Source organism: Miniopterus natalensis, chromosome 14, assembly GCF_054644295.1.
Source record: "Miniopterus natalensis isolate mMinNat1 chromosome 14, mMinNat1.hap1, whole genome shotgun sequence".
In the NCBI taxonomy this organism is placed as follows: Eukaryota; Metazoa; Chordata; class Mammalia; order Chiroptera; family Miniopteridae; genus Miniopterus; species Miniopterus natalensis.
In genome coordinates, this window is record NC_142094.1 from 57,781,585 (window position 1) to 57,808,683 (window position 27,099).

Consider the following 27,099-nt stretch of genomic DNA (forward strand, 5'->3'; position numbering starts at 1 on the left):
TGGGGTGCGGTGGGACCACACCTGGCCCTGCGGACGCTGGGGGGGGGGGGGGCTCTGATTACTGCTGCTCAAGGTGGGAGCTCCACCTGTTGGGAGGAGCGGGAATCCCTCCTCACTGCTTCCCACGTGCCTCCACCATGCTGTGTGCTGGGGGGGGGGTGGAGACGGGAGCACAGGCTCTCCGTGTGTCCCCACTGACGCCCCAGTTGGGTCCTCATCGCCACCTGGCTCCTGGCCCCCATCTGCCCTCCTCTCACCCCCCCAGGAGCTGGGGCTCACCGTAGCCTCCTGGGGGTGGGAGTCCAGGCTCCCACTCGCCCTCGCCACGCAGACGGGGACGGGCCCCAGCCCTTGCTGTGGTGTGGCTGACGTAGAGCGGTTACGGCCCACAGGTTCTCGCCTCGCCGGGCCCCTGCTCCCTGGCCCTCTGCTGGAGACGGGAGGCTGCTGTGCAGGGCCTTTGTCTCTGCTCGCTGGTGTCCCCGGCTTGCTGGCTTCCTCGGTTCCCAGCCTGGCATCCGTGAGGCACAAAGGAAACCCAGGGACTCACCACCAGGTGGTTCTTCGGGTCCTGGGGTCCTTGGCTAGTCTGCCCTCTTCTGTCCACCTCTCAGACACTTCTCGTGTTTGTCTTAACCTAACGTCCAGGGTTTTCAGTTGGACTTAGCAGGAGGAACACAGAAAGATAAAGTCTGCTCCATCTCGCCGGAAGCGAAAATCTCTACAAACGTTTGTCCCGGTTTAGATTTTTTTCTCCTGCACCCAGGATGGGTCTTGGGCGGAGGAGCAGTGCGTGTCTCTCAGGGACCCTCCAGCTCCCTCCCTGTAAGGAGCTGCTTAGCAGAAGCCCCTGCAGACCTTGCGGGCGCCCCCTGAGTGCGAACACCGGGCACCGTCCGCAGGTTCACTCTCAGTCTTGGCGAATTCGGCCGTCGTTTCACTGGGCGGAAAACCTGAAGCCGTGGCTCTCCCTGTGCAAAGCCAGCGAGCAGGATATTTTTAGATTTCCTCTCCCACGGCTCCGGCTCAGCCCCAGCAATCTGTCCTTTCCTGTAGCCCCTACAGAAGTGCAGAAGAGCCTACGTCAATGCTGACAAGCACGTGCCCTAAGTTTGTACATAATGCACAATCTCCATTATGTTTAAATAATATTTTAAAAAGTATGTGTTGGGGGAGCTGGAAGAAATTACGCCAAAAAGTTAATTGCTGTTATTGGTGAATTACAAAAAGATTTTTTTTTTAGCTGCTTCTTTCAGATTGTTTTTAATTTCCGATTTCTCCATGTGACTGTGTTATGTTTATAAAATTAAAAACAAAAATCTAAACCGAAAAACAATCCTCTCCCCTCCAAAAACAAACTGGTGACTACAGGAAGCCACCACGGCCTGCAGGCTGCTTGCCCGCCTGACCCCGAGCTTGGTCCTTAAGGTCGTAAACTGTGGTCAAGGGCTCTGGTACCTCGGTGTGTGACGCCAGCCAGGTCCAGGGCCTGGGAGAGGGAGACCACGCGCCTCCCTGGGCACTGGAGCCGATGCCTGGCCCAGCCCTGAGGCCTCCCTGTCTCAGTGGCACCTCAGGGTGCAACTCCATGCAGGGAGACGCTTTGCAGCTCTGATCGAGGATGCTCCTGACTCCATGGACCCCCCTTGCCGTGGGTCACAGCGCCGGTGGCACACACCTGGGTGGGCACCCAAGTGCAGTAAAACTCAGCACTTCCAAGAACCGACCTCCCCCTCGCGGCCTACCCCAGACTCGCAGGAGGGGGTCCTCTAAGACGCAAAGAGCTGTGTGGAATACTCCAGGCCGGGCAGGCCGGGGCCCACATGTGGCGTCTCTCCCAGTGGTTACATCCCTGGCCCACCAGCATCCCCCTCGGTGGCCTTGGTGGGTGGCCTTCCTTGCAGCAGGCAACTGGGAAGGGTGTGGGCCCTGGGGAAGCCAGCCAGCCCCCTGGCCGGGAGCCTGGGACCCACAGCCAGGGAGGGCAGGAAAGCGGATGCTGGTAGGCGACAGGGCAGGTGCCCTTGGACCCACCCTGATGCCTCCAGTTCTTTACTGCTCTGGGCGGTGCCGCTGGAGCAGTAACGAACCGAAGAACCGACACCTCCAAACTCCAGGGCAGACCGGCGAGCCTTCACAAGTCACACGCATGTTTGGACGGCTCCTTCTTGCTGGAAGCCGCCCCCTCAAGTCCCCTGCCAGCGTTCTCGCCACTCCCCTCTCCCGCCAGTCTCTCCTCTTTGCTGCTGCAGGGGGTGGAAACCTCGCTGTCGCCCCAATATCGGGAAGCATTGTTACCTTCCTCTCTGAGGCGGGGCCAGGGGGACCCTCCTGCTCCGTACCATCTGGGGGAGCCACCGGGGGCCAGTGGGGAGGGCAGGGCCAGGCCTGGCCATTGGCTGTGTCTTTATTTATAACTTCTTTTACTTCCAGCGCTCAGGCCCCGGAAAGGTCGAGAGAAAAATGAACGCCTTGACATTTTTTCTAAACATCCTCCCAGAGAGCTCTTGGCAAGGGAACGTGGCTCTGCCGGGAGCCTGAGAATGTCTGGCCGCAGAGGCTGCTCGCTTGGGGCTATTTTTGTCGGTGAGACATCTGTGCGCTGCTGGGCTCCACACTTGGGGCCGTAAAGAAAAAACCAAACATGTAAACGGGACCCAAAGCTCTACCAAAATAAAAGTGGGGCTTGAGCCGTGTGGTCCCGTGTCCGGCAGGCGGTGGGAGCCCGGCAGCGCCGTGAGCACCCCGCCCGCTGCCCGCTGCCCGCTGCCCGCTACCCGCTGCCCGCTGCCCGCTGCCCCCGCCCGCTGCCCGCTGCCCGCTACCCGCTGCCCGCTGCCCGCTGCCCCCGCCCGCTGCCCCCGCCCGCTGCCCGCTGCCCCCGCCCGCTGCCCCCGCCCGCTGCCCGCTGCCCGCTGCCCCCGCCCGCTGCCCCCGCCCCCTGCCCGCTGCCCCCGCCCGCTGCCCCCGCCCCCTGCCCGCTGCCCCCGCCCGCTGCCCCCGCCCGCTGCCCGCTGCCCCCGCCCGCTGCCCCCGCCCCCGCCCGCTGCCCGCTGCCCCCGCCCGCTGCCCGCTGCCCGCTGCCCCCGCCCGCTGCCCGCTGCCCCCGCCCGCTGCCCCCGCCCGCTGCCCGCTGCCCCCGCCCGCTGCCCCCGCCCCCGCCCGCTGCCCGCTGCCCCCGCCCGCTGCCCGCTGCCCCCGCCCGCTGCCCGCTACCCCTGCCCCCGCCCGCTGCCCGCTGCCCCCGCCCGCTGCCCGCTGCCCCCGCCCCCTGCCCACTGCCCGCTGCCCCCGCCCGCTGCCCGCTGCCCCGGCCCCGCAGGGCCCACCAGCATGCCAGCCCCGCCCCGCCCCATCCTTTCCTACAAGCTGGTCCAGGAGGTTCTGTGTCTAAACCAGACACACACAAGCCAAGCGCGTCCACCCGCAGGAGGGGCTGGGCCTCCCCACAATCGCGAGAGGGCGGAGTAGCCCGGAGCACGGCCTCCGCAGTCGGACTGCTGAGGGCCGACCCACTGCTGGGGCCTCAGACAGGGGACCTGCGCTCCCCACCCTCCTCTGCCTCACCTGGGAAGTGGGACACAACCAGGCGTCACGCGGGGCAACGCCCACGCCTGCGGGGTCGGCGCGGCGCACACAAGCCTACTCTGCGCGGGGGGAAGATGGGAGGACCTGGCGCCGCCGGAGGACACTGACTCCGGACGGACACGCGAGGCCCTTCCAGTTCCAGGCGTGGGGCTTGGATCCCAGAAGTGTCACTGTGCGTCCCGCTCCCCAGAAAAGCCTCCGAGAGCTGCGCTGGGGAGTCGCCGGGCCCATTTCTGGGGCCAGGTGGCCACGCAGCTGCAGTGGCCCTCGAGGCGGCTGGTGCAGCGGTCCAGTTGGCACAAGAACACAGGGCCACGTGCACCCTGGGCAGGCAGGTGGGGATGGCCCTCGGTCGTCACAGACCTCAGAGACCTGTCACACAGGACCGTGTCCACAACGAGCTCTGCTTCCCAGCTGTGCTTCCTTGGGAACATCACTTTCCTCCCTGTGCCTCAGTCTCCTCGTCTGCAAAATGGGGTTAAGACAGCTCCAGGATTTCTCTGTCTTTCCTTCCCCAGCCACAGACCTCGGACTGGGCACTCCAAGGGCTCCTGCTGGCTTTCTTCTCTCTCCCGATGTAATTAGCACGCGGACGCCCCGTCCACGCAGCCTCAGCCGGTCCGAGGCAGTCCTTGGACCCTTCCCTCCTTTCCTCCGCCTGACGAGGGACGAGACCAACTCAGCACCAGCAGCACTTAAAAAACAGCCTCTCCCACAGCTCATGGCAGTTTTCCATCAGCAACAACTAAACACTTCTTTACAAATACCCGCAAGTGATGCCCCCTTCCAGGCGAAAGCAGCTTTCCCCTCTGATTTAGTCTTTTGAGCGCTTACTATGTGTCAGGTGCAGTAGGAGGCGCACCCCATCCACCGAGGCCTCCTGTGCACTGCAGGGCGACGGAAGGCGGGAACTCATCCCACAGCCCCACCGCCCAGAAAGGGAGGGCTTGAGAGGCTGAAGGACACTCCAAGGTCGGTGCTCGAAAGCGGCCAACTTGGGGATCCGCACCCTGGTCAACGTGACCTAAGGCGTCCTGACAACGTTGAGCAACTGGGATTAAGATGTCGTTCCCTGGGCCCGGGTCCCCGTAAACGCCGAGGGCCTGTCCTTGCTGCCGGAAATGAATTTGCCAGCACCCTTCAGCCTCGGCGTCTGACGGGATTACAGAGAAAACAGCGGCATCTTCTCCGGAGAGCAAACGAGCCACAGATTCTGCATTCCATCCTTGATGAGCTGCAGATTTCTCATTAAACGAAAAGCCTCGGTTTTAAAAAACATACAATGAGAAATGAAACAGGATATAAATACGCAATTTACGGAGGGAAAGATACCGGTGACCCAGGAAGACGAAAAACCCTTAGACTAGTCATCGGGCGGCGCCGCTTTTTTCTGTGAGCGGGGACATTATTTTCAGATGGTGACGCGCTCACGGGCATTGCGTGTTGGCCAGGATGTGAAGACACAGCGCCGGCCACATGCAGGCCCGGGCGCCGCTGAGGTGGGGGGGGGTTCTGCACAAGCACCAGACCTTCGCACGTGGCACATGCTTGGATCCAGCGAGTCCATATTTGAGAATTTATCTTAATGCAAAAATCACAAATAAGTCCGAAGCCACGCTCAGGGAACGTTCGGGGCAGCCCCGTCTACACCGATAAGGAGTCGAGACAACACTGTGTGTCACCCAGGGAGCAAGACACAGCCCTGAAAACGATGCCGGGAACAGCGCCACCGATGGCGACGGACGGGGCTCTCGACCAGTCAGAGGGGGGACAGCCCGGACCCGGAGGGCCGCAGTCCTGCCTACGTGGCCCTGACTCAGCCGCCCGCCCCACCTGCCCCGTGCCCTCCACTCCTCCAGGGCTCCCGTCGCATCGGCAGCGCCTTCACTGAGCGCTTGCCGAGCGGCAGGCACCGCGCCGAGCGCTTTACAAAGCGCGTCATTTAATGTAACCGGCGCACACGTCCCCGTTACACGGGGGCGCAGGGCTCGGTTTACAGCTGTGAGTGCCCGGAACACAGCTTATTCTTGTATTGTTGCTGATTAATTATTGCGTTATGTTCCACACGAACGACTGTAAACCTGCTTTTGCCCCGTGTGCTGCTGTCCAAAGGAGCACCTGCCCCAGAGGACAGCGCCGCAAGGACCACAGGAGGTCCCCACCCCCCACCCAGTGTCCCCACCGTCAGTCTGGTGCCCATCTCAGAGCCCTGGGGTGGTGACGGTGGGCACTGACCCCACCCCAGTGAGGTGAGGGCCGATCCCCGTGGCCAGAGGCCAAGGTGCCGAATCGAAGGCTCTGGGAGGGGGGGATGGGGGGGCGCCTCATTACCAGCTCGGAAGGCCGGCTTAAAGGATATTCCCGTAATTGCACGGTTTTTTGTAAATGTTAATTACGGCTGCCTTAATGAGCTCCGCACCCATTGAGCTATGGATTATATTAGGTTTATAAGTGTAATTACCTTAACAGGCATATGGATGACAATTATGCTCCAATTAAACCCCAAGCGTATAGCATATTAATCAGCTGCGGGCCCTCCTCCCAGCTCCCGGGGCCAGTCCTGCGCCGAGCCAGTGGGGCCTCGCTCCCCGGGCAGCCCGCCGCAGGCCCCGGGGCACCTGGGAGTCTGGAGGGCGGGCGGTGCCCATGATCTCGGAGTTTTCCCGAGGCTGGAGGCCGTGTGTCCTGTCCCGTCTGCTAGACCTGGTTTAGAGAGGACCCTGGCGGGAGGTGCAAGGTGACAGGCAGTGCCTGCAGGGTTGAAGCCTGTGTCCAGCTCGGCCGCTGCCCTGTGAGCACAGCCCCGAGCCCCACTCTCTTCCCGCTTGGATATTGGGACGCTCATCAGCCGTTAATTCTGACTCGCGGCCCCTCCAGCAGACGCGGTTTTCTCTCATCTCCAGAGAGGTGGTGAATATTATTAACCTGCTTTCTGGGGCGGGGAGGCCGTGGGCCAGCGGGGTGCCGAGGGCGGTGATGGAGCCCTGGCTGGTGTTCCCAGTGGTTAGAGCATCAACCGGAGGACTGAAGGGTCTCGGGTTCGATTCCGGTCAAGGGCACGTACCTACAGGGGCAGGAGGGCTGGAGAGGCTGCTGTCTGCCTCCTTGAGTGGAGACCCAGCCTCTCCGTGCACAGGGACAGTGGGGAGCCCCCCACACCAAGAGCACCCAGTGCTCAGGCTCCTCCCCCAAGAAGGTGCCAGCTGGAGAAGAAAGGAACCGGGAGGCCGACTTGGGCCCATCCGCCTGCTTTAAACCCTGGGATCGGGCTGCCAGCAGGTTCCCACGGCAGCCGGTGGTGACACCCGCCGCCCCCAGCACCTCTGTGTTCTCCACGCCTCACTGACAGGCAGGGGAGGGGTGAGGGCCAGGGGTGGGTGGGCGAGCTCAAGGAGGCCCGGGCACACAGCTCCCAGGGCCTGGCTCGCAGAGGCAGGACCCACAGGGCCAGTTTGCGGGGAAGGAGAGAGGGAGTGGGGCTGCGTGTGAGCCAGTGTGGGCCTGCGCGTCCTGGCCCCCTGTGGCTCCGACCTGGCAGCAGGGCACCCCCAGTGGCCCCAGCAGAAAGCAGTGCGAGGAAGAAGGGAATAGGAAGGTTGACCCTGAAAGATCTGGGAAGAGGTGTCAGAGACGAAGGGCAGGGAGTGGGGAACAAGGGGGGATGTGGAGGGGAAACCGGAGGGGTAGGCTCCCCTGGGACCCTCCTCGGGAGCAGCGGGTCTTGTGGCTGACACTGACCCCTGCCCCACCCTCCCCGGTCTTCACCAGGCCTCTCCCTCCCCCGGCGTCAGAGGTGTCTCTCAGATGACACGGGGCAGGTGGGCCTGGACTGGCTTCGTGTGACAGGTCCAGGTTGGCCTGGCCCTGCAGCAAGGGGAGCCTCCAGTGCACCTTCCACCACCTCCCCAAGTGTGCCCCAAGACACACCCTGACCCCATCCTGGGGTCTGCAGTCTGCAAGTCCAGAGACAATGGCCCCAGGTACCCATTCCATGCTCCTGAGGCTGGGATCCCTCCCTTAGGTGGCCACCCGGCCCCAGGTCCAGATGTGTACGCGAGTGTGTGGGCACACGTGTGTGCGAGGCGCTGTGTGGGACCTGGGGGTGTGAGTGTGGGACCAAATGAGACCACAGCTCTGCCACCGGGAAGAGGGAATGCTATGGGGAAGCCAGAGAGAAGCCTCGGGGTCACAGTCACGGGGACCAGAGTCCCCGGCCCTGATCCCTCCTGGACAAAACACGGCAGAGACCATGTCCTGGCAAGTAAGGGAGGCAGCAATGTGGCTCCCGGGCCCGCCTGGGGCTGCCGTGCTTCCAGGGAGGAGTCTGTTTCCGTAACAGTCTTGTCCGTGAGGAGGGACCCCGGCTGGGCACTGGGGCTCTGGGTGAAGCTGTGCTCAGGCCCAGCAGTGTTGAGCTCCTCGGGGTGGGTTCTGTTTGTAAACTAATTAATAAAGTTGTACTTTTGGGTGGCTTTTCTGTTTAACAATCCCCCAAATTCACAAACATACAGGGGAGGGGGGACGCAAGTGTACTTCAAAGAATAACTCTTGTTCTGGTAAGTGTTACACTTTCATCGTAGAAAATTTAGAAGACATCCAAAGACACAGACATAACGGAATCGTCGGTAACGGGGGGTGTCCTCCCTTCCAGCCTCTGCTGCCGAAATCCCTGCACACCTGCGCCTGCACCTGTGGTTTGAACCGCTGGGCTCCGGCTCTGCCACCAACAGCCACGACCCAGAGAGGAGGTGACGGGGGTGGGACCAGGGCTTGGACGGCAGTACCCAGGCCCCTACCCTGTCTGGGCTTTGGTTTCCACATCTGCAAATGACTGCTGGTGACACTGAAATCTAGGGTTTACGATCACGGGGGTTGTGGAGGAGGCAGGACCAGCCTCCCGGGTGGTCCTCGGAACCACAGGTGTAGAAACGACCGGCACCGACAGGTGCCCATTCAGTGTCACCGGACTCTGGCTGGTCAGAGGCTGTATTTAGCCCTGGCCTCTGAGGTCCCTTCTCCAGCCTCCCAGCAGGAGGTCTGCCAGCCCCCACAGGTCATCTCTAGTGACAAGGACTCACTCCTCTCCGGGCAGCCCGTTCTATTCTGGAACGGCTTGGACACACCTTCATGGGCACAGTTTCCTCCCAGGTTAAATGAGGTCCCTTCCGGCACTCGCCAGAGCCCAGAGAAAGCTCGCAGTGGTGTGAGCCAAAGGCCACTGTGAAGGGTTCTCTCTGGCCCTGGCAAAAGGCAGGACAGGAACTGGGCCTTGCACACCACATATCAGCTGACCGGCCAGGGAGATCGAGACGGCTTGGCCCCATCCTCCCGTAATCCTGCCACATCACTAACAAAAGTGCCAAGTCACTGGCCCATTCTACTGAAAGGGCCGGAGGTGGGGCAGCTTCAGGCAGAGCTCGATCCAGGTACTCAAACGGTGTGATTCGGGGTCTCTCTCTGTCCCCAGGCCCTGCTCTCCCCTGTGGTCACTTCCCCTCCTGGCAGGGTTTTCCCCGGGGCGACAGCGATTGCGACTGGTACTCCTCAGCTCGTATTTCACTGGCCACTGTCCTAGGGACTCTGTAAAATCCTGGGCCAGCTCACTGGCCCGACTCAGATCACATGCCCATCGCTGGGGCCAGGAGTTCCGCGTGCTCCCGCCTGGCTGAGCCTGTGCCCATGCCCAGGCCTGTGGCCCCGGGGTGAGTGGGGGTGGAGGATGGCAGCCCCAGAGGACCACAGGGTCCACACTCAGAGCAGGTGCCCACCACCCTTCCTATGTACTGTGGCCCTTTGGAAGATGACCAGCCACTGTAATAGCCAAGGATTTTCACCCCCAAGAAAAATTTGGGTCCTTTTGAGAACAGCATCACCCCCACTGGGAATGCATGGGCTAAATGAGAATCCAGACACTGACGGGGCTGAGGCTCAGGACCCACAGGTGAGGAGTAGAAGAGGCAGCTGGGCCTGGGCTCACACAGGCGGTCAGCTCGGCCGCCCAGGGGAGGGAAGGACGGAAGCAAGGCTGGGGGCATGCGGGGTTGCCCCGCTCGGGGCGGCTGTGCAGACGGGGGAGCTGGGCCCTGCGGACTTCCAGTCCCATGGGGGCCGCAGAGCACAGGCTCCTACGACTGTCCAGCTGGGCCCTGCCCAGGCCAAGGTGCCATCTTTGCGCCCACAGTGCCCTCTGCTGGGAGGAGGGGGCGGTGCAGGGGCCCCGCTGCCCAGGGGAAAGCACTGAGCCCTGACGAGCTGGAACTTTGCAGTAGCCACAGTAACAGAAATAAAAATAAGCAGGTAAAGTCCCATAAGACACCAGCATTTGTCGTCAGTGTGAAAGTTATGAGCAAGCGCTCTCGCATTCTGCCTCCCCCTTGTCTGTGAGCTCGTGCGTATCATGAATCCAGGGCATGTCTCCCTCGACCAGCCACACTCGGGCCCACAGCCACCTGCCCCGTGGCTCCCGTGGGGCAGCGTGGCTCTGAGAGTGGCCAGCAGCAGAGAGGGCCCCTCGGCGGTCGCGCACACACAGGAGGAGCACGGACCAAAGTCACCGCCTGGCTGCGGGCAGCAGCCTGGGTCGGCCGGAGCCTTTGCCATTTTCCCTCCAGGTGATGCACCTACTCAATTCCGTTCTGGGGCTCGGCCCCAGTATCAAAAGCTGCTCTAGGTCACCTCTGTCAGCCGCGGGAGGGCAGCCAGGCTGTCTTGGAAGATGAAACCCACTTGGAAAGAATAACCGCCTTTGTTTTGGTCAACAAAACAACAGAAGCCTGGCCACCGCAGGATCCGGGGAGGAAGGCTGCAGGGGGCCGGCCACGCGGGGCGCTCACCTGAACTTCCCGGTGCGCACCTGCAGCGCTCTCATTCCGCACCGCTGGGCCCCGCCGACGTCGCCCACGATGTCGTCCCCGATCATGATGGCCTGTCATGCAGGGAAACACACAGAGAAGGCCCGTCAGCAGGTCCCGGGCCTGTGCCGAGACCCGCTGCCTCCTGCACGCCCCTCCCTGGGGATCGAGCCCGCAACCCGAGCATGTGCCCTGACAGGGAATCGAACCGCCATCTCCTGGATCCTAGGTCGACGCTCAATCCTAGGTCCTGTGCCCCTTCCTCTTCCTTGACATAATAAACTGCTCGGTTTGGTGTTTAAAGTCATCGTCTTGCACGGGGTAGCAATCACCCTGTTGACTAGAAGCCTGGGGGCTGACACTGCCCTGCCTCCCCGTGGACATGGGCTGAGCTGTACCTGTGACTAAACACTCTGTAGCCAGGTCGTCCTGCCCATCCTGGCTCTGTGGGAACAGGAGAACCTCTGGCAAATCCTTGAAGGTCACAGTTTAAAAGGTTTTTGCTTTCAATAGTGAAGGTGGTACCTATAAAAACAGGCGTGCACACACACACACACACACACAGGAACGCTCACAGCCTGGGCATCACGCTGCTCGTGGCCACAGCCCACCGCAAGGCGCACGAGAGCTGAAATAAACCGTGCGCCTCCCAGTGACTGTTCTAAACGTCAGACGTTTCGCTGTCTTCTTCCTGACCTTCCCTCCACATAATCCCATGTTTTCACAGCGAGTTGTGCACACTGGTAACATAGTATTTAATCTTACGCAGGACGAGGATACATTTTTACCGCAATCATTTTGTATTTATTTTGAGAATTTTCTCTTTGAGTGATTCTGGTTTTTCACTTACAGTAGTGATCAAAAGTTCCTTTCAAAATACATTTATTTAAGTTCAAAAATGAATCAATGTAAAGAAACTTTAAGTAAACAGTAGTGCCGGTGGCTAATACCCAGATATGGTAAAAGTCAGAATTTTTTTTTTTCTAGAATGACTGATGTTGGAGAAAATGGTGCCAACCCAACTAGGCCTAATTTTTGTGTCCACGCTCCCAGCAGCCGTGTGGAAGTCGTCAGTCACCGGAGAAGAAACTGGCAACGTGTGTTCCCTGAAGTGGGGCCGCAGCAGAGCCACGGCAGGCGCAGGTGATTCTCTGGCGCCCGCAGCGCCCGGGTCGCCGGGGCAACCGCGCGGCTCACCTGGGAGGGGGCGGAGCGGCAGGTGCCCGGCCCAGGCGCTGGGCGGGCTAAGCCCCAGCGGAAGGCTCTGCTCTGCCCCCTCGGGGAGCTGCCCTGAGACCGTGAGGTGGGCCGCTGGGCGGTGTCAGCGATCCAACCGGGGGCCCTGGCCCCTGCTCTCCAAGGCTCCCGGGCACTTTGCTAGGAGGTTCCTTCGGAAGCGAGTTTTCCAGTTATTACACGGCATGCCTGCCCCTTCCCTGCTTCTGGGGACAGTAACATTCTGTGTTTGCTCACTTGGGCTCACGCACACACCCCGGGGCAACAGAAATCCTCCCCCTGAGGACGGACTCCAGGCCCCCTGGGCGAGGACGTCTGTGGATGTGGCCCACGCGGTGGCGCCGGGGAGATCTGGGCCCTGGAGGAGCAGCAGCTGTGATTCTGCCGATGAGCCACTGCCCAAGCCCAGGCCGAGCCCCGCGCCCGCCAGGTGAGGTTGGAGGAGAGCGGGTGCAGGGGCCTCGGGTGCGGTGTGTGTGTGTGGGGGGGGGATGTGGGTGCAGGGACTGCCGGGTGGGGACTGTGGGTGCGGGGACTGCAGGGTGGGGGGACTGTGGGTGCGGGGACTGCAGGGTGGGGACTGTGGGTGCGGGGACTGCAGGGTGGGGACTGTGGGTGCGGGGACTGCAGGGTGGGGACTGTGGGTGCGGGGACTGCAGGGTGGGGACTGTGGGTGCAGGGACTGCAGGGTGGGGGGACTGTGGGTGCGGGGACTGCAGGGGGGGACTGTGGGTGCAGGGACTGCAGGGTGGGGGGACTGTGGGTGCGGGGACTGCAGGGTGGGGGGACTGTGGGTGCGGGGACTGCAGGGTGGGGACTGTGGGTGCGGGGACTGCAGGGTGGGGACTGTGGGTGTGGGGACTGCAGGGTGGGGACTGTGGGTGCGGGGACTGCAGGGTGGGGGGACTGTGGGTGCGGGGACTGCAGGGTGGGGACTGTGGGTGCGGGGACTGCAGGGTGGGGGGACTGTGGGTGCGGGGACTGCAGGGTGGGGACTGTGGGTGCGGGGACTGCAGGGTGGGGACTGTGGGTGCGGGGACTGCAGGGTGGGGGGACTGTGGGTGCGGGGACTGCCGGGTGGGGGGACTGTGGGTGCGGGGACTGCAGGGTGGGGACTGTGGGTGCGGGGACTGCAGGGTGGGGGGACTGTGGGTGCGGGGACTGCAGGGCGGGGACGGTGGGTGCGGGGACTGCAGGGTGGGGACTGTGGGTGCGGGGACTGCAGGGCGGGGGGACTGTGGGTGCGGGGACTGCAGGGTGGGGACTGTGGGTGCGGGGACTGCAGGGTGGGGACTGTGGGTGCGGGGACTGCAGGGTGGGGACTGTGGGTGGGGGGACTGCAGGGGGGGACTGTGGGTGCGGGGACTGCCAGGTGGGGGGGCCGCCTGTGTGCAGCCGGGGCAGTGAGGCCTGTCTGGGCAGCTTGTGGGCTCCGAATACCAAATGTGCTCGGGCCCCGGGGAGCTCACAGATTTACTATCGGTGAAGGGCAATAATCACACGAGGAGGAGCAATTATCGCCAAATCATTTAGGATTTAAAAAATCATTGGTGAGAAGATAGAGGTCAAGAGGTGCGCTGCCGGGGGAAATAAAAAAACAGCACCTGTCAGGCCTGGGCTGCACCTCCTTTCTGACTGCAATAGGGGAAGAGGGGAGGGAGGCCGAGAGGTGGGACTCCCGCCGACACGGGGCCCAGGAGCTGCGGGCGCCACAGCCCCGCAGGCGGCACCACAGCCCTGTACACGGCACCACAGCCCTGTACACGGCACCACAGCCCTGTACACGGCACCACAGCCCCGCAGGCAGCCTTTCTGGTTTGGGTTCAAAAGCAGATTCACATGCACCCAGTGTAGCTCAGTGGTTGAGAGTCGACCCATGAACCAAGAGGTCACTGGTTCGATTCCCAGTCAGGGCACATGCCCACGTTGTGGGTTCGATACCCAGCAGGGGGCGTGCAGGAGGCAGCCGATCGATGACTCTCATCATTGATTTCCTGTCTCTCTCTCTCCCTCCCTCTCTCTGAAATCAATAAAAACATATTAAAAAACAAACAAACAAATTTACTGGTCCTTAAATATGTGTCTGCCCGGCATGGTGTCCTCTGGGCCATCCCAGGTGCCAGGGGAAGACCCACTCTAACAGGGGGTGTCTGAGCGCTAATGAGGTCTCCTGAGAAAGGCCACACTCCACGCAGTTCTGGGTCCCCGGCTCTGCCCAGAGCAGCTGCTCCCCGACCCCCAGGCTGCTGGCCCCTCCTTGAGACGGGGGCTCAGCAGGGACCCGGAGGGGACAGGGTCTCAGCCTCACTAATCATCAGCAGTGTAATCTTGGGTTTAATGCTAGACTCTCTGTGACTGTCCCTAATGCTATGGTTCTCAACTGGGGCAATTTTGCTCCCCGGAGACATGTGGCAATGTCTGGAGACATCTGTGGCTTCACAACCCGGTAGGGATGCTACCGAGCTTCCTACAGGGCACAGGACAGCCCTGACCACAGAGAACGATCCGGCCCCCAAATGTCGACAGTGCCGAGGCTGAGAAACCCTGTCTCCACCTCAGGACGGAAATGCAAGTACCTACGACAGGGCCGGAGTCAGGGTTTCACAAAACGAAAGGACACATGACAGAACCCGGTGCACCCAGCACACGTGGGGCTCAAAGTCCCCTTGGTCCTTCCTCCCCACGTCTCGGGCTCCTCGTCTGTGAGACGAGTGCATCCAGCTCCGGGTACTAACCAAGCACCCTGGTTGGGACAGTCCCCATTTCTGTTAAACCTGCACCATTTGCAACCGATGGAAATTCTCACGATTATGGAAAACTGCCCAAACCTTCACATCATCTGGGCTTTAGGGTGAAGCATACCCCCCGCCCCCCCGCTGGTTCAGCGGCATTAAATCACGAGAACTGGGTCTTTCTCGAAGGGACCTTTAAGGTAGGTTATTCTCTGCCTTACGACCGACTCCTAGAAAGGGCCGCTCCCCTCTGAGGTTTGAATCCCAGTCTGTTAGAGCAAAACCGGGGCCCCGCCAGGTCCAGGCATCGAGGAAAAGGCTGAATGAGAAGGGATCTGAGGGGCGATGCGCACTCCCCGGCAGGCTGTCACCTCGCCAGCGGCGGGAGCAGGTCCGGGCCTGGGGAGAGCAGTTGCCCGGGGAAATGACTGGGGACGATTTTATTGATTAAAGTGGCTCGAAAAATTCAAGGGGCCTGGCACAGGCCAAGCTGAGCAGCAGAATCAATAACAGGAATGGGCTGTAACTCATGAAATAAAAACAAATATTCCGAGTCCACGCGGGAACAAATAAGGAAATGGGAGAGAAAGGAAAGCTCTCCCTTACAGTAAATTTCAGTCAACAAACAGGTGGGACGCCGGACACACGGTAATACTGTTTCGGGCGAGAATTACCACTGGATGCTACAGTCGGGAGGGGAAGAGGGTATTTATAGAACCTCCAGGTTTTCCCACAAGATACTTATTAGTTACAAAGAGACACATAGTAGCTTCTCGGTGGGGAGCCCTGGCCCAGCACCTCCAGAGAGGATCAAAGGGAACGTCACCTGCCTCCTGTCGGGACGTACCCAGGGGGCACAGCATGGCTTCTGTGAGATTCCTGCCAAAAGCCGCGTACCCTAAAATTAAATCACGAGGAAACATCAGGACAAACCAAACTGAGGGACACCCAGCGAAATAAGTGGCCAGCGCTCTTCAAAAACACCACAGACCTGGAAGACAAGCACAGACGGAGGAACCGCCCGCAGCAAAGAGCACCAGGGGACGAAACGACTAAACGCAAGTGGCCCTAAAACGCTAGAAAGCCGTTGGTGGGACGGCTGCCGACGGTCCCCGGTTAACGAGCAGCCTTATGGGCGCTAATTTGTAATTGCTTTACGACCGGCCGGCATGTGAGAGGGAAGCCGGTCCGGGCGCATGTGGGGATTCTTTGCACTGTTTTTGCAACTGTCTTGTAAATGTGAAATTACTTCCAAACGAGCAGTGAAAAACCATTTTTAGACGCGGTTTATTTGTGGATCGTGACTGGAGCTCCGTGGCCGGGACACAGGGGTTCATTCTGCCCTTGTCCCTACTCGCACAGACAGCTGAGATATTTCGTGATGAAAGCTGAAGAGAGAGATTTAAGAGACAAAACTGCCACAGGCAAGGAGAGTACAGACCTTCCCTGGATTTGATTCAAACACATCGACGTGAAAGAACATTTCTGAGACAGTCGGGGAGATTTAAATACGGGCTGGAATAATAAAAAAAAGGGCTGCTATTAGAGACTACTAAAGAATTGGTACTGATTTGGGGAGGGTAGATTTTTTCCATTGTGCTAACATACACGTCGGCCCTACCCGGGTAAGCATTTTAAAGTCTCAGGTCAGTGGCATTACGTACATGCCCAGTGCCGATCGAGGCCCAGCCTCTCCACCACCCAAAAGACCTCAGGCCCATGAAGCAGCCCCCCCACCCACGCCACAGCCACTCGTCTATTTTACATCTCTATGGATCTGCCTCTTCTGGACGTTTCGTATAAATATCCTGTAATATATAAAGTGGGGCCTTGGTGACTGGCTGCTGTCACTTAGCACGTTTCCCACCCACACTGTGGCGTTTGTCAGCGTTTCGTCTTTTTCTAGCTGAAACGCCCCAGCGAGTGAACGCGCCACGTTCTGTTTATCGCCCCCCCGCCGTGAACAACTCGCAATGTTTCTGTCTTTCGCGAGGCCGCGCGTCTTTCTGTGCCCCGTGGCCGTGCCGGGTGCTTTGAAGCCTTGCACGGTTGTGTCTAAAGGAACTTTTCCTTGGAAAGGCACAGTGCCGCGGCAGGAAAGGACACAGTGACAGCCAGTCTGGGTTTGCTTTAACATGCAAGAGTAAAGACACAAGTGAATTTTTTAAGAACAAGAAAAGGGGAGAAGGGAGTTTGGTGAAGCCCTTTAGCTGCTGAGCCTGGGTGATGGTTATACGGGGGAGTCGCTGTCATTTTCTCTGCTTTCGTGTATGTTTGCGGTTTGTCACAATAAAAAATAAATTCTTCCCCGCGAAGCGACGGCTTGTGGACTCCTGCCGTCCTCACTGGTTCACACACAGCTCTCTTCTCTACCAGCCTCACAGGGCGTTTCCTGGGTGTTTCCCGGGCACCCCGAGACCCTGTGCCTCTGCCCTTCGTGACTATTGGGGACTCGACTTCCGTGGCCGTGGGCCGCCCTCCTCTGAGCATCGAGAGAGACCGGTGGCCTGGGCTGGAACTCACGGGAAACTCGGGTCTGACAGGAAGGAGGCCTCGGGGTCCCGACACCGCCCCCGGGTGCCAGGTCCAAGACCGGCGGCAGGGCAGCCCTGGGCGGCTGCAGACCCGGGCAGTGTCCCCAGCTGCGCTCTCAGGAAACCCCGCAGAGGGAAGCAACGCCGCACGACCTGCAGGGGGCACTGTGCACGCTAAAGTCGCAACTGCTCTTTTTTCTTTTTAAATAGACGTGTGCTCGGAAGGCCATCTGTCTCAGAACAGTGATGCTGCGAAGCTGGCAGGACGCACGGTCTTTTCACCCCAGCCTACGCTGTCCTCCCAGTGAAATACGTTTAACGCGCTGGAGGGACTTGCCAGCCTTGCCCTCTCAGAAGCGAACGTCGCCTAGAAAAAGCCACAGGCATCTGGTTCTCACTCTTACATGCAACTGCGGCAGGTTAAATCACTCCGGGGGCCTCCTTCGCTGTCTTTTTCCCCCTTTCCAGCCAAATCAGCCCTCGTGGTGGGGGGTCCACACGTGGCCGCCCGGCCGGCAAGGCCGCCTGAGCCCTCCAACCCTGGGCGGCCCCGTGAGGCCCCGGGCCTCCCAACACAGCTGCGGGGGGCGACCTACCTCGTGGGCCTCCAGCCCCATCTCCCGCAGGGCAGACTTGAAAAACTCTGGAGCAGGCTTCCCCACCACCTCGGCCTGGATTCCGCAGGCGAACTGCAGGACGGAAGGACACGGCGTGGGTTTGGGACGAGGCAACAGGACCCCCGCCCTGCAGCGAAGGCCTCCCTCTGGGAAACCAGGCGAGACTGCCCCAAACGTGGGCCCGGGGGCCAGGGGCCTCCAGGGGAGGGACACGTGAGCTGGAGGCACATCTGAGAGGCACGAGCACAGTGGTGCCACACCGGGCCGCCCAGGGTGCTCCGGCCCCACCATCAGGCACCGCCATCTGCTCAAACACCCACTGTAGTGGGAGGTGCCCCCAGCTGGCAAAGTCTCGAGGCATCGCGTGGGCCACCCTGACGGGTGTCCTCGCTCACAGCCTCGCTTCTCCCCGGCCTCCTCCCCAGCCCACCCCGCTCTGTTCCGAGCCTCCGAGAGAAAAGGTCCAGAGCTCCACTCCCCGTCTGTCCATCCCTCCCACTAAGTGCAGGTAGGCAGGAGCCGATGGAGCAGTGAGGATGGGTGGTGTCAGGGGCTGACCCCGGGCAGGGGCCTGGGCTGAGGACAGCTGACCAGTGGGTCGGATGGACACTGGGGAGCCCCACCTGGGCCTGAGTTGGGGGAGGGAGTCAGGAAGGAGTCCAGTTAGGACAGGTCAAGCTCAAGGTGCTGCAGGTGACTCAGGTGAGGAGTGAGGCGGGTGGTCCACACTGACAGAGTCCAGGAGGAGGGCGGCAGAGAGCATGCTGGGAGGGCTGGCAGGTCAGCCCAGGGCGTGCGGAGGAGAGAGGGAGGGGAGCACAGAGTGACCGGGGCAGCTGAGAGGCCTAGCTCCAGAGCAGGGGTCGCTCGGCATGAAGGCCCCCAATAGGACACCCCCTTTTCCAGAAAGACTCAGACATCCCAGGCAGCCTGAGATCTGGTGAGGGCTCGGGCAGACCCGGGGCAGGTACCTCGAGAGCCTTCATGTAGCCACCAACGTCCAGCATCAGGCCAGAGGTCGTCTTGTAGTAGCGTCTAGAAAAGAGCAGAGGGACGGGGTGAGCTGGGCCCAGGCCCTGGGACATGCTGAGAGAAACTGCCCCGTCCTGCCTGGAGGGCCGAGTCGGGGCGAGGGTCAGCCCAGATGCCCTGCTGAGGATGACCCGTGGCGGCCACCACGCCCCGCTGGAGACAGTGGGCCAGCAGCAGCTCGAGGTCAGAATGGCCCCCTGCCACCCGCTTTGTGGGGACTCTGCCATGTGATTTACGGGGGACTCAAGGGGCAGATGGGTCCAGTTGCTAACAGAGAAAGACAAGAGACCTGTGTTCGGGGAAAGAACAGCAGGTCCACAGAGCATGTGGTGAACCCCTAACTGCTAATAATTAACCCCTGATTGCTGCCTGGAGAAAACCATTAGTTCCACTGGGCCCGGCCGCGTCAGCCAGAGGTCAGGAGACGTGCCGGGCTCCGTGGGCGCCAGATGCTTTTGAGAGAAGACAACCAGGTCTTCCCCGGCTCTCTGGGGACTGGATGGCTGGACTCCCAGGGAGCCCACCTCACCAGTTACCCTCTCCCCTCCCAGGCCCCTCGAGTTTGGGACGCTTTAAACCACATGTGCTCACAAGGCCAGAGAGAACAGCGAGGCATGCTGGCTTCGGCATCCAAAGCCCCTCTTCACGTCTTCGTAACTGTGGGACTTTGGTTGCTTAAGCCCTCTGGGCCTCAGTTTCCTAATCTGTAAAATGGGCCCAAAAAAAACCCCAGAACCTACTTCTGGATGGTACTGAGGCTTGAACAAAATAATGCATGCAAAGTTCTTAACATATGCCTAGTATGGGAAACCGCTAGAAAAAAATTAGAGAAGAAAGAACTGGTCACCCAGACCGAGAGTGAGAAATAGGCGCTAAGATCTGAGGTGGGGGGCAGGGGAACGAATGCGGGTCTTTCCAGTTTGTGGGGCTGGAACCTGTTCTGTGCCTGTTTGCACCGTGAAAGCTGAGCTAGCTCCCCAGGAGCTGCCCAGGCTGTGTCTTACCCCAGCTCCCTGCGCCCAGGGCCCTGCCTGCCCCTCTCTGCCCTGCCGAAGCCTCAAAGGCTCCAGGGGCCTGCGCTGCCGGCCAGCACCCACTCACCCAGCACTCGGGTGGGCCGGCACTCTCTGCCCTGGCTCTGCGTTTCCCCGCTGTGGTAGCCTGCGGGCTGGACCAGGGCAGGGCCGAGGGGCTGCAGCCAAACCCTGGGCCTTGACGAGGGCTGGGTCCCTGACGCTTGCCCTGCCAGGTGGATTCAGAGCCTTGAGCCCATCTGTTGAAGCCATGGGGGCATCTCCCGTGTGATAGGGCTCACTGGCCTCCGAGTGGCCCCCAGGCCTCTGCATCAGGGTCTTGGACCAGCTGGGCCACCACTCAGGCTCAGGAAGGCGCCTGGGAGTCAGAGGGAACTGCCGCCTGCTCGCAGAGTCAGGACCGGCAAGTGCTCCCCCTTTTAAAGGGGGACCCCAAACACAGGCTTAGGGTCTGTCACTGCGTTTGTCTTAAACCCAGCCTGCGGATGTGTGTTCTGTATTTATACAGCCTGTAAAAATTTCCTTTTATTTTACCCTTTCCTATAAAAACCGCTGTGGTGGGCAGTTTCCTCAGCTGGGTGCAGACCCGTGGGGACAGCAGAGCACAGCAAAGTTGGCCGCGGGAAAGCGGCGATGCTGGGTGCGGGGCCTGTGGTCACTGGCGCTGTGGCTGGCTCCGTTTACTTGGCCCCCAGATGTCTAGGACACAGCCACCTCACAGTCCCCTCAGGACTCAGGGACTCCCAGGACCAGGCTTCCCCCCGAGGGGCTCCCGGTCTGGTGGGAAAGAAGACAAGTCCACAGAGCAGCATGAAAGGGCAGGGCGAGGGCAGCCATAAGCGGGACCCTGTGCCCTGCGCCCTGGGCTTGAGGAGGTCGGATGGGCCGGGGACAGGGACACAGAGGACGGCCTGGGGACAGGGACACGGAGGACGGACTGGGGACAGGGACACAAAGGATGGCCTGGGGACAGGGACACAGAGGACGGCCCGGGGAAGGAGCAGCAAAGCCGAGACCTGAGGCTAAGGGAGGGGAAGGAGGCGTCCGGGCCTGGGAGCCTCTCGGACGGATGAGCAGCACCTGCTGAGGACCCCTGGGCCAGGCGCCGCTGTAGGCAAAGCCCCGAGAGCACCCCCCGGTTCCCTCGCCCTGCGCCCCGTGACTGCTGCCGGAAGGGCAGAGGGGGCGGTGCCTTCCCCGGAAGCCAAAGGAAAAAATGACAAGACCACGCCACCCCGTCGCAACAGGCGCAGCTCTGCCTGGAGCTGAGGGTGCTGCGGGCCTCTGGCCGGTGCCCAGGCCTGGCTGGAGGAGGCAGGAGCCGGTGCCCCCCCAGGGGAAAACCCCCCAGGACAGCCGGAGGCACGTGCCGTCTCACACACCCCAAGTCCTTTCCTCCGAAGAGACAGAAGCCTGTACCTTCTTGTTTAAGTTTAGTCCTGATGGGAGGAAAAAACTAAAAATGCAGCTTAAAACACACAATTAAAACCTTGTCTTTTACACCTGAAACGAATACAAAATAATATTGAATGTAAACTGTCATTAAAAAATAAAAATTAAGGGGGTGGGTGGGTGGTGGAGGGGGCCAATGGTGGGGGAAAGGGGGACATCTGTAATACTTTCAACAATAAAGATAAATTTAAAAAAATAAAATTTAAATTAAAAAAAAAACCTTCTTTGTTACATGAATTTTTAGAGTCTAAAGAAAAAGGTAACGTCCAAAATCAAACTTAGAAACCTTAATAGTTCTTTTTTTAACTGAACCTGGGCTTGTTTGTACAGTGCTCAGGATTTTTCTTTATTTATCATTCATGCAGGAAAACAGGAAGGCGCCTTGAAGGCCGTCTGTTAGCTGAAAACATTCTTGGAGATACAGTAAATTCAAGAGCCTAAGTTAATTTTTAAAAGCCCAGGTTATTCCCCACACACGAGAGATTTGGTAGATTTATCTTCTGTGACTGGCGTAATAAACGCCACGGCAGGCCTGGCCACGTCCCGAGCCACAGAGAAGGAGCTGGGAGCTGGAAAGGCAGGAAAAAGCGGGAGATGCTTTGCTCCTCTGCTCTTTCGATTACTCAGCGTGGCCTCCCTTCAAAATGATCACTTGACCTTTCCCACCAGAGCCATTAACCTTCCAGAGTCTGCCGCGTAAACAGCTTAATTTTCTGACGGCCGAGTGACAGAGGAAATTACAGAGGCAATTCCGGCTCCCGGTGCAAACAGATGCCTGATGTAAATCACCCCGTGTCGGGGTCTGGAGCGGGACGCTCTGCCCCAGCAAGGCCACCACTGGGCCCTGCGTCCGGGGAGGACAGCCCCTCACCACCAGCGGCCCCCACTCGACGTGAGAACAGCTCTCGTGGGTCCTCGGGCCGTCCCAAGAAGCCGTGACCCAGGCCCGAAAGCCGTCCGTTCCTCTCTCTGGTTTCCGAGTGCCCAACCCCTCACTCCAGTCAGAACCCCAGCAGCTGGAGACCCCGCTAGCGGCTCGTTTGTAAGACAAATAAGCCTTTTTTGGGGTCTGCTACAGAATCACAAAGCAAGAGCAGCGGATCCCACATTTTTCTCTTTTTCAACAACATGTCTATTTGACTACTGCCCATGATCTGGAGTAACTTTTAATAATCAGAGACAATTTTAAAGAAAAAAGATTTAACACGAATGAGCTGTAACAGAGCGTCTTAGTTCTGTTTTCTGGTGACGTCAGGACGTCAGCGGTGCCTCGGGACCGTGCCTGGACCACGGCTGGACCGCGAGTGAGGTAGGCCCGGTCCTACGCTTTGCAGAAGGTTATAAGGCTACAGAGGGAAGGAGGGAAGACGTCAAGAGGAAAAGCAAGTAAAGGGAGGGAAAAGGAAGCCACCGGCGCCCACCCGCCCACGTTCCCGCACCTTCTCTCCTTGGTTCTGTAAGTCAGAGACCCAGAGGCAACTGTCCCTGGAACCGACTTACCCCTGTCCCAGCGATATGAGCACTGGGTCCTCCAGCCCCATGAGCACCTGGAAGGCTTTGTTCATGTTCTCATAGGAAAAACCTGCTGCTGCGTCTGCGATCACGACGCAGTTGGGGTTGGACGTGTCGATCTGATCGAACTCTGAGCGGACTTCTGTGGAGAGAGACGGGAGAGGGGTGACGTGGCCCCTCCCGTCTCCTGCCTGGCAGGAATGCAAACTGATGCCACCCCCTAAGGAAGGGCTGGCAGCTTATAAAACTGAGCACACCCCACCCAAGGACCCAGTGACTTCATTCCTGGGTCGTACCCGAAAGAACAGTGAGGGGTGTTCGGTCTTCTGAGCTGTTCCTAACAGCCTAAACCTGGGGGGCGGGCTAAGCAAGCTGGGGGCGGCTGCTCAATGGACGCTGCTCTGCGTTCACAAGGCAAAACCCCCCGGTTCCTGCAACCCTACAGACGAGTCTCAGACAGCACATCGGGTGAAAGAAGCCTACACGCAAGGCCGCTGGGCGAGGAAGGGTGGGCCAGCGGCGGCTGCTCAAGCCCTGCACATCCCACAGAAAGACTCCTGGGGACAGGTCGCCGGCCAGCTACGGGTCAGCTGAGCCCTCAGAACATTTGGCCTGGAGAGAGCGGTTTCGCAGGCCTAGGGCCCGGGGCTGCGCCCTCTGTTTGCCCTCCGGGGACGCTGAGACTGAGTAGCCACGGTCAGTCATGCGGACACCGCACGCCCGCCTGGCCGACCTTAAATTAAAGTCCTGGGCACGACGAGGCTCCGGTGAGCTCCTCTGGGTGACGACGTTTTGCGTGTCCTGTCACGCATCACTGCGGGAGAGGGGATTGAGCATGTCCCAGCGAAACCGCTGGAAGGTCGCGCCCGGAGTCTCTTGGAGCTTGTCCCCCGCGTCCCGTTCCTTCGCCGAGTCTGATCTTTCACTGTGGCGAAGTGTAACCGCAGGTGCGGCAGCTTTCTGAGCCCTCGGACGCCTTCTAGCAGATCAGCAAGCCCGGGGAGGGCGTGAGGGAACTTTCCGGGGGGAGGGTGAAGTTCTAGGTCTTGCTGGGGGTTGGGGGACACAGACGTGAGCGTTTGTTAAAACTCCGCACTTGAGATGTTTGCGTTTCATCGAGCATAAATTTTAGATCAAAAGACTGTAAACCGATCCAGAGCGCCTGCTAATCACCGATGTGCTGGAGTGTTTGGGGAAAGTATCTCAGAGTCTCAACTCACTTTGCATCAAAAAGATGTGAGGGGCGGATGGATGGAGGGACATCAGATGCGTAATGAAGAAAACAGTCAAATGTCGTCGGTAAAATCAAGGCGGTGGGCGTACGAATATCCCAGGTAACATTCTTTCAGCTTCGCTGTACATTAAAGTTTTTTCATATTAAAATGCTGGGGGTGGGGTAGGGAAAATTCATCAACAGTAAAACTTGAAAAAAAATTCACCGTCTGAAAACACGGGTACATCTATGGAAACGCGGACGCAGGGCGAGCGCTGAGGAAGGCGCCTGGCTCCCCGCAGCCCTCCGGGGGCCACCTGCTTGTCCAGCGGCTCTCGGTCTTCCCCCTTCTAGGCACTCGCTGAACTTTCCTCTCCTCTCTGCCGGCTCCATCCTTTGCTCTGGGGCGGCATTTTCTCTCCTAAGTCTCTCTTTCTTTGAGGAGCTGTTCTAAAGACCCTGGCAGGGATCTCGGGTCACAGAGGAAGGACTGAGAGGCATGGTTTGAAGGCCGGGCATGTTGCCTGGACTGGCACCAGAGCTATGGGGGCCTTGCAGGGAGCCCCTCCCCGTCTGGGAGCCCATTCCCGCTGCAACGATGCAGAAATCCTGCCTGCCTCTGCCAGCCGTTAGTAAATGAAAATGCCAAGTGCAGAGGGGAGGCTCGGTGGGGACAGATGTGTCCTGGATTGTCTGCTTCTAATACTCAGGGGGCACCAGGCAGCACTGCCCTCCATTGGTCCAGGAGACTCCCCACTGTGGGTCACGGGAGCTCTTTTCCTGCATTCAGATGGATCAGGGTGCAAGCTTCGTGCCATTCGCCACAGAGCCGGGCTGGTTTTCACAAATAAAGTTCAGGCCACGGGCGCCGGACGTTAGAAGCCTGCAGACCTCAGTCGGCCTCTTCCTCCCTCCCGCCCCGCACCACGCACACCTGAAGCTGGGATTCTACTCAGTCCTGACAGTCCCTGCCCCCTGGGCCTATTATAGACCAAACAGCTCGGTTTGCCTCTGAGGAGCCTCGGGAACCTGCCCCTAAGGACCTCAGCATGAGGCCGGGGGTGGACGCGGCCCAGATGTCCACCCCGCAGGCCTGAGTGCCTGCAGCAGGAGCCAGGTGTGACCTCTGTGCCATCCCTAGTGGTGGGCCCAGGGCAGAGGGATGCTGTCCCCGGCCCCCAGCCTGAAAAGGGCGCCTGCACCCCACCCGCCCCGGGCAGGCAGGCCTACCGTCGTGGACCAGTAGGTGTGGCCGGAGGCTTCGCTCCTTCAGGAGCCGACAGGCGGCCGGGGGCGGCGCAGTCACCTCACCCTCCGAGACGTCAAAGCCCAGGCTGCGAAGCTCCTCCACCAGGCGCCCGCGGGACTTCTGCGACTCGTTGGTGCAGAACCTCACCTTCAGGCCCGACCGCTTCAGTCTGGAGGTGGGAACAGGTGAGGGTGCTGTTACCAGGCAGAATGGCCTCCTGGGGAGAGGACTTCTCCAAGGGCAACTGGAACAATCCCAGAGGGGGCCAGGCCCTGGCGGACCCCAGCGTTCATGTCGCAGGCCCCTGAGAAGTGTTTGCTGATTGACTGACCGATGCAAAGTCCAAAAGATGGCCGGTGAGAGGAACCCTTCCTAAGACCACGCTGACCATACCTACTCTTCCCGGAGAGTGTCTGGGGCCTGCAGCCCCCCCCTCCCCCCCGCCCCAGGGCCGGGACAGGAACAGACAGGACTCGACGTGAAAACACACATTTCCAGGTTCCCATGGGCCTCTGGGCCCTCTGGGCTCGAGCTGACAGGTGCGATTTGGGAAGAAACCCGAGGAGCTGCCAACAACAGCGTGGACGCAGCCAAGAGGCGGACAGTGTCTTAATCAATGCCCAGGTGATTGAGTCCTTTCTTAGTATTTGTCTTTCCTAATCAGAGGGCTATGAATGATCCATTATGCTTAGTGGTTAATTGCCCTTCATAAAGACAGCTTTTGTATTTTTAATTAGGCAGTTAATTATTGTAACTAATAGCGTCACCTTGTACATTACAGACAGGCCTCCATCGATTGGCGCCTGGAACGTGGGATTCACACCCAAGTTAATGGAGCTGGTGAGTGAGGAAGAGCGGGGGTGCCGGGGGACTAATTATCGCTAATGAATTATGATGTGACCTTCTCAGAACAGTGAGCAATCGTGTGACAGTGAGATGACAGTGCCTCACATCTGCTCCAAACATGACTTCAGAAGCCGGTGAAAACAGGAGTAGGTGACAGGACTCCCTCACAGACGCTCCGGCCTCCGGTCCCCTTTGAGATACCCGCCTGAGTTCATCCAAACATCTGCTTTAAAGCCTGAGTAACAGTTTAGGGTTAAGTCAGTCCCTGAAAAATCTGCCGGGAAAAGCTTGGGGCCGTCCCCTCCCTGCGGGTCTGTCCCCTTGTGCCCCTGACCGCCCATCCCCCTCTGATGCGCCACCACAGGTGTTTCTCGGCCACCTGGGATCAGCCCCAGGTCCCTTCTTCGTTTTTCTTAGTTACTGAAAATATAATAGTGGTCATTATTACTGTTAAATGGTGACACGTGACTACCTCCCCCGGAGCCTGCCTCGGGCTCAGGGTCCCTGATCCGATTTCAGCCTCTCCCTGAGGGCAGAACCACATGGTTCACGTTCCCTGCGTACATCCCTGGGACCAGGTGCCCGGCGCCCAGGTGACTCACTGAGTCTGTGCTGATGGAGTGAACCGGCCAATGAGGCAAGAAGCACTGACCCCATTCCAGAGAGGAGGAAACGGAGGCTCCAGGAGGCCGACGCCTACAGGATCACGCAGCTTGTCAGCAGCAACGCCGACAGCTGGCTGCAGCTATGTGGTGGCGTGCGCAGGCCCCGGCACCAGCCAGCGAGGGCGCTGGCACATTCCCAGCAAGGAAGCACCAGGAACACAGGCCCCGCTTCACCTGACACTCTACAGGTGGGAAGGGGTGTGTGCGGCCCACCTGGGTAGGCACTTGGTGACAGAAAGCGGGAGATGATGGGTCAGCACTGAGGGGGAGGCCCTGAGTGGCCAATGCTATGGCCTGAACTGTGTCAAGTGAGGTCATAAGGGTGGGGATGTGATATATAGGTTTAGTGTCCTTATAAGAAAGGACACCAGAGAACTCTCTCCAGATGCACAAAGAGGCCATGTGAGGACACAGCAAGGTGGAAGCCTATAGGCCAGGAAGAGAACTCCCACCAGAAACCACCTGCTGGCACCTTGATCTTGTATGTCCAGCCTTCAAGACTCTGGGAGAACAGAATTCTGTTGTTGAAGCCCCCCGG

General features: G+C 59.8%; 1 protein-coding gene across 3 annotated transcripts in view; it reads right to left on the reverse strand.

Moving 5' to 3' along the window:
- LHPP (phospholysine phosphohistidine inorganic pyrophosphate phosphatase) overlaps positions 1–27,099 on the reverse strand; it is a 51,685-nt gene that overhangs the window by 17,147 nt on the left and 7,439 nt on the right. For 2 of the 3 annotated variants that reach the window (XM_087824039.1, XM_087824040.1), the window contains exons 2-6: positions 25,032–25,219; positions 22,577–22,730; positions 18,530–18,593; positions 17,538–17,630; positions 10,422–10,513 (exon numbers count right to left, since the gene is read on the reverse strand). In XM_087824039.1, coding sequence (XP_087680165.1) covers positions 10,422–10,513; positions 17,538–17,630; positions 18,530–18,593; positions 22,577–22,730; positions 25,032–25,219 — 591 coding nt within the window. The remainder of the gene's footprint in view (positions 1–10,421; positions 10,514–17,537; positions 17,631–18,529; positions 18,594–22,576; positions 22,731–25,031; positions 25,220–27,099) is intronic. The other variant, XM_087824041.1, reaches the window with a different exon arrangement.